At 46.6% G+C, this 7364-nt stretch overlaps 1 protein-coding gene across 1 annotated transcript; it reads right to left on the bottom strand.

The window, feature by feature from the left end:
* Positions 1 to 625: 625 nt before the first annotated feature.
* On the bottom strand, positions 626 to 7153 carry LOC137898169 (fidgetin-like protein 2). The gene is made up of 2 exons (XM_068742168.1): positions 7129 to 7153; positions 626 to 1788 (listed from the first exon to the last, which is right to left on the bottom strand). The coding sequence occupies exons 1-2, from the start codon at positions 7151 to 7153 to the stop codon at positions 626 to 628; spliced, it is 1188 nt and encodes a 395-aa protein (XP_068598269.1).
* Positions 7154 to 7364: the final 211 nt, after the last annotated feature.

Below are 7364 nucleotides of genomic sequence, written 5' to 3' on the forward strand. Positions count from 1 at the left end.
CCTCTCCTTTTTAATAAAATGATTTACGGATCAAAGTCATGTATACAATGAAACGGACTGACAAGCAGCTCGGAGTTCTTCAGCGATCCAGAACACGCTAAGGACAAGAAGCAGGACTCCAAGAGAGGAGGAGGTAAAGAACATGACGTCATAGCGTTCGGGAAACAGAAAATAATCTTTTGGGAACAAGTGAAAGTGTGTAAAGTGTGGGTTGAGCAGAAACATTCATTTCTCAAGGCCGTGAGAGTCGGCTGTGTAAAGCAGTGATTGTGCTGAAGTAGCGTGGCAATCTCACATTTCAGTTATTGCTCTCTTTTTGGTCAGTAGAGAGGAAATAAATAGGATCCTGAGAGAAACAGACACTCGTACATTTAGAGTGTCTGAAAGCTATCTATGCAGAGAATGCCTTCACCTTAGCCCTTTGACTTGCCTTATCCTTACAGGGCAGAAAGCACCCGTGAACCTGAATAATGAAAATGTGGAAGGTGCACAAGGAAATCTCAGTCCTGTCTGTGCCCGCTTGTCTTGTCTTGTCTTGTCTTGTCTTGTGAAATAACCCTTAAATGGACAGACCCGTGTGTCATCACTCGAGTGAGAGGATCCTCTCAAATGCCGATCAGGGTGGTCAGCGCCCTCCGCTCACGTCCTCCGATCGCGTGTGCGACGGCGGGATCTTCATGGACATTCTCTGCTGCTGAGGAAAGTTGTGCTCGCCTGACACGCTCTCTCCTGCTAGCCCTGATGGTGGACTATAGTCCCTCCCACCATAAGGGGGCGACATCAGGGGCTTTAAAGGTTTGAAGGCCTGTTCTTCTGTGGTTGACGTGCTCATATTGTAGCCATTGCTGTGCCCGCTGCCGTGGCCTTTTCCGTGGCTGTTTCCATTGCTATTGCCAAACTTTCTGTAGCGGGACTCCTCCACTTCTGGTCCGTCCTGTCCTTCCTCTGTCATCTCAAAGGCCTTGCGTTTTAGTGTCACCCCAGCCTCTGAGCTCCCCCCCAGGCTGTGAGATGGGTAGCTGTAACTGGCCCCAATCATGGTGGGCCGGGGAGCCAGCAGAGTCGGGGCACTTATCCCAGAGGGCAGGTAGGAGGCACTGGGATGGCTGTATCCAGAGGACAGGCTGGTTTGGGGGTAGCACCCTGGAGGGTAATTGTAGACAGGAGTGCTGGCGCTGTAGCTGGGCACTAGAGTGGGCGCAGCCTGCAAAGAGTGCAGTGTCGCAGGGGGAAGTGCTGCGCTAGGCTGAGGGCAGTATCCTGATGACAAGTAGGCGCTGTTGTAGGCAGGAGGGTATTCCTGAGATGAGGGGGCGCCGCACGAGCCGGTGCCGCTGTAGCCTGGCTCAGAAGCTAAGTTACTACTCACTACTGTCACACTTCCTGTTGCTGGGATTCCCACAGATGCTGGGCCGACTTTGGTGCTGGCTAACGCCTCTAGTCCGGGGTAACACTCCATGCCTTGCCCCAGACCCCACGGCTCCGATTCAGATTTGAGGAAAGCTCCAGGCTCTGAGTAGGCTCCTGCATTAGGACGCTCATAAGGAAGCTCCAGACCTGAGTACTTCTCAGCGTAGCGTTTGAGCAGAGAAGAAGCAGTAAGAGCTGATATATCATCACTGGCCCACGGGTAACCCACCGGGGCAAAGCCACGGCGGGCAGACGCAGCATAGGGGTCGTGTTTGTGGGCAGACGACGGTGAGGTTGTAGAGGTGACATCAAGGTGCTGCTCAGGCCACTGAGATAAGGGGGCGGCGTGCTCCGGAGACCAGTGCATCTTCGACAGTCCTGACGGAAAACAGCAAAGCAGAATTAACCCACATTGATAAATCACATTTAAGTCCACATGCACACCACTTTTGAAGTGTTTTTACCTCTGAAAAATCACAAGCGAGGTAAGAGCGCTACCTCATTAATGGTGCGTCTGCCCTCGTGAGCGTCTTTTCTGTCCGACTCTTTTCAACAATCATGTCTATCTGCCCAGTTCTGGTCTTTCTGTGATGACGGTCACACACCAAGCCCCCAGCTTGGTCTCCACGGCGATAAGCCTCTATCAGCTTGTGCACTGCCCTATGCCTTTGCCTCTCTTACATTGGGACCATTGTTGGCTCTCTGTGACTCTCTTAGTCTGCAAAACCACCCCCACTGGGCGTATGATCTAATTTGACCCAAACTGCTGGGGGGGGGGTTCTTCTTTTCATCATACTACACAGAGATTGGAACGATACAACTATCAACACTATTGTAATTGTACCAAATGATTGAGCAGTCAAAGAAGTCAAAGTTCCGTGCGCCATGTGTGATTATATATGCACATTTACACAGAGTAATCTGCTGGCTTAGTGGTTGTGCGCGTTTCCCTGGCTTTACAGGCCTTGTCGTTTTGAACAGGTATTAGGCTGGCATTCCAGGCATTGCAGAGTATTATTAAGCTGTCTTGACCCCAGGATTGGGCCAAAGGGGCTTCCCTAGAACAGCGCTGGACAGAAGACAAAGCCATGAAGGATCAAATGTTTGTTAAAATCACCTCCAGTCTGCTTGAAGGGCACGTACTGTTTGTACTTTAATTCATGCATATACTGAACTCTTATTTTTGGATAAGATAAATATATTTTGTATTCCTAAACAACCATTTATTTTCATTCTTGGGACATCTGGCAATAATTCCTAAAATTGAAGACAACTACAATGAGAGGCAACAATTGTTCAGAAAGCAAATAATTAAATATAAAGATATTCAATATGCAGTGATGAATGAAAACAAGAAAACGAAAAACATCTAGTTGCATTTATATATTTGCAATTCATCTGTGATTAAACTATTTACCTGAATGAATTTAATGTTCTCATTAAAATTACAGCATTAGCAGGAAATAATGGCGATTTATTCATCATCACAGACGCCCCCCACACACATCTGTCTATATGTGGATTATACCATATTACATTGCATGTCCACTAAACCCACCAGACGGGCCCGAAACGGTCCACGTGTTGATCCCTAAATTAAATGATCCTCCTTACTAGTAATCCTCCTCATCCAATCCAAGGATCCCTGTGCTCTGAACCAGCGCAAGCTCAAGACAAATCCATATGCTCATGGGAATTTGGACCAGTCATAGTACATATCCTGCTCACATCCTTCAATCCCTTCCTGATCCTTGTAGTGCACAGCATGATGTTTTGGATATATGCCATGGAGAAGGGGAACATCCTTAAGGGTCGCCTTGAAATGACCCTTGCACTGAAAAGTCCATTCAGAAAAACACTAAATATTAAAAGCATCACAATCATGACCCAGATATAGGATGTATATTTTGTTAGACAACAGAAAATGTTTTTGTTTTTTTTGCAGAACAATTTAGCTGCAGCTCCTTGTAAACTACACATTTTTTAGCATCCCTCGTGTTTTATGGTAGTTTTAGTTAAAATATTCTGTTGAGTACGAGCGGCTGTAACCAGTTTTCTAATGCTGTACTATTCCCTAAATTGAAACTCTATGTGTCTTATGTTAAACAGTTTAGTAATCACAATGTGAACAAATTCAGTCATTCATTGGTATTGGGAGGAAGCCGGAGAGAACCCCTGCACACGTGGAGAAACCCCGAACAGGAAGGTGTAATTGTAACTGAGCAGTTAATATCTATATATGTTTTAGCAGTTTTACTCAAATTGTGTAAAAACCAATGAGTCAGAGGTAAGAAGGGACCAGGAAGCCAAGCCTGTGGAGTGAAATGCAGCTCATGCAGCCTACATACGTGGAAGAAACACCACAATCACCTGCCCTGTAGCCATCATGGCACGGCATTCTCTTCCACACAGCATTTTTGAGATGGGACTTGCGCTCCTTTATTCCTCCCTGACGTTCAGTGTGAAAGCAATGAGGATGCCACGCCTGGTTTTGATTGTCCTGTCTCTGTGGCAGCCGTGGAGGCAGCAACAGCACGGAATCACACGCCTATGTGACCATGAGGTGGACGGCCAGGATGGAGCTGTGAGGTTGTGGTGCGTTTTACCAGGTCATTTCAACAACTGCGTTTTGTAATATCCTTGTAATATTTTGATAGAATCAGCATCAGCTCCTGCCTTGGCATGGACTTTACTTTGTTCTCAATCATTTTGATGTGCAGGGATCTGTCTGTCGGACGTTAAATCATTTAGTTGTGTTGTGTTGTGAGTCCGTTCTTCACAAAGTGCTGCTTTCAAGCTGCCGATTTTCACTGTTGACACGTGCAACCACATTCTGGAACATTTCCTTCCCCCACCCTTTCACGTGGGCCACAACAATTCCAGAATATACGAGTCGAGGCACACTTGAACAGATGGAAGTAATGCAATACTTCTGCAATCCGACTGCCACAACACTCAACAGAGGGACAGGATGAGACAACACCACATGTAGGCCTGCATGTAAGACTGTCCCACCAAAAACAAATACTCTTCTTTGATTTGACCAGAACAGGAACTGAGGAAAAAATTGCTCTCCCTTTTGAATGCTCTACTCATTATGTACAGATCAAACAAACTTGTGTTTTACCCAGTAACCATCACTTCTTAATGATTCTATACTTAAACTCTGGAAATTTCCCAAATGAAGAAAAGAAAAGCCAATTATGTGAGTCATGAATGTTTGCTCTGTGGCAAGCTTGACTCGGGCTCCACTGCGTGACGGTCAGTGTGAGTAATTAGGGGTTGATTAGATGAAAGTGTGTGCGTGGGGGAAGGGAAGAGACTGGCTTGGGATTTTGGGGTGGAGCATCAGGAGCGGCTGGTTAGCTGCATGGAGCTGAAAGGTCCTGTTGGTGCTTTTACTCCCCTCAAAATAAACAAAGACTTACATTTCCAATCAGAAATGCACATACCAAGCTGCACACACGCATACACACGCAGCTGGCCAGCAGGCAGAGAGGAACGGGATCGTCCATTGGATGAGTCAGGCAGCTGGAATGCCAGGAATCTAACCTGAGATCTATTTACAAAGCACACATCCTCTCCATACAGCCGGCGCACACTGTCCACTCCCAGACCGGAGCAAGAGAAGGCATGTTTCCTTACAGTGCTGGCACATTAGCCAATCAGCTGTTTGTATTAGCAAAGCGTTAATTCACACCATTATTATGAGATCAATATAGAACGCACGGGAGCAGAGCAGAGGGATGTGGCTGTAGACTAGAGCATGACTGCACACACATCAGCTCTGTTTTCTCTGCTTAGTGAGTAAATGAGGGCTGGATTGTTATGTCAGCAGCAACCATAGTCGAGAATCCAGAGCGTGAAGCCAGTGAGAGGGAGGATCTGCTAGGATGAAAAAGCCCCCCCTCCGCTTTCTTTCCCCTTCCCCCTTATTCTCCAGGCCTGCACAGTCAACCAAACCAGCATACGCATATCAGCTGCAGCTCCACAGCCGAGGCAAGTTTTACATGCTTCTAACCTGCAAGTCAGTCCTTTCTTTGGAATGTCTTGAATCAGAATAATCAGACGCCTCCAGATCACATCTCCAGAATCTGCTGGAGCTTACTCAGAGGAATAATTGTGATCATCTGTCATTTTTTATTTTTGGTTAATTCTCCTCTTGGATCCTGGGCCTCCCTCCTTCTCCTCGGTGCTATAGTAAAAGCGAGACCTTGTGTCCAGGCCTGTGTGGTCAGTTCTCCCCTCCCCCGCTCCTATTGCTCATGCACACACATGGTGGAGGCTGGCCTGGCCCCTCTCGTCTTATTGTGTCCACTCATATATCAGGCTGCAGCTGACCAGTCTCTCCCGGCGTCCTCTACATCTGCCCTTCACTTTGCGTCTGTGTTCTTTAACGCCGCCGCCGCCAGCTCAGCTTTAAGCTACGCTGTTTCACAAGCTTTGGCTTGGCTAACCCCATTGCCAGGGAGAAGTCACATGTGTGTGACGTTTATTTGTCTCGCTGCACAGGCTTAATGAGGCCTAATGGCACCAGGTTCCTAACGACCCGGCTTTATTTCAGAGCTGCGTCACCGTGGTGACTGACAACTAAAATAGTGTTAATGCTCATTAGTGTGTGTCGGACTATCATCATCATCATCATCATCATCATCATGGACAGGGTCCATAATGAGGTGTCAGCGGTTATGAGAGTACAATTACCTTCTTCTTGTGAATGTGTGTTTGCAGATTAAATGGTTGTGTGTGTGTGTGAGAGAGAGAGAGATTCAAAACACTCTCGGTGGTAAAGATAAATGTTAAACCAGGGTTGTTTGTAGCAAAAGTTCCTGTGGAAAGAAATGTAACGGGAATGTGACATTTGCATGTTAGTAAAATTTAACTCTGCTTTTTTCCTGTTGTCCACAGTTTGTGTATCTGTGCAGTTCTTGAGTATAATAATAATAAAAAATAGGAATAAAACCTCTGTTGCATTATCCTAATCATGTTAGCATTGTAATCCTGTTAAAGCTTGGCCTAATCAATAGTCCAGTCAATCGATACAAGGATATACATCGGCCTGGATAGCAACCTCTAATGATTAGAACATACAAGCGAGGACTATTCTGTGATGTGTCTGAGAGATTTATTTTACTTAAACTTCACTTACTAATGGATAAAAAAAATATTATGCTAATACTAATAAACTACACCTGCACAAAGGAAATGGTGTTTCAATGCAAAACACTGCAAGGGCAATTAGATATATGCTCTTATACACTTAAACATGAGCTATTCTCCAAACATATTACAAATACAGCAACATATGAATGAAGAAAAAGCGATTGGCTCCTCCACTGTACCCCTTCATGCTCCTGCTGCTCCTTACAGAGAGGAGGTTCCCCGCTGCTGTCTACAAATGATTGTCGTGCTATATTCACACTGTCTGAACACTTTCTGTGACATTCCTCAATGAAAGCCTGGAGACTCAGCTGTTAAAGCCATTAGGATATCTGCCTACCCAAAATGACTTCTCAGACCCCCCCACCCCCCAGCCCCCCAGCCCCACGCTTCCCTCCACTGAGCCACAGGAGATGAGTTCTGGACAAAAGAGGGGCAAAACCAAGGAGGTTGTACAGGAAATAAAAAAACTGAACCCCATCTAGGCCAAACAGATGCCGGCTTGGGCCTCAGCGTAAACCACAATAACCCATGCATGTGTTAAATATAAAAGCTTACTGTATGGGATGACAGGACTGAACATTCTGCAGCCCTGGCCCCAGGTGAACGGAAGAGGACCAGGTCCACTCGGTGCTAGTAGGGGCCCAGCGGCATGCTGTGGGGCCTCCCTAGGCTGCTGCTGGCTCGGCTAGTGGCTGGCCTCTCGGACCCCTCCATGGTTCATTTCAGACATCAGCACCGCTCCGACGCGCTGCCACCTGAAGAGCCAAAAGATCTGGTGAACACGGAGACAT

This window comes from Brachionichthys hirsutus, chromosome 8 (genome assembly GCF_040956055.1).
Source record: "Brachionichthys hirsutus isolate HB-005 chromosome 8, CSIRO-AGI_Bhir_v1, whole genome shotgun sequence".
NCBI lineage: Eukaryota > Metazoa > Chordata > Actinopteri > Lophiiformes > Brachionichthyidae > Brachionichthys > Brachionichthys hirsutus.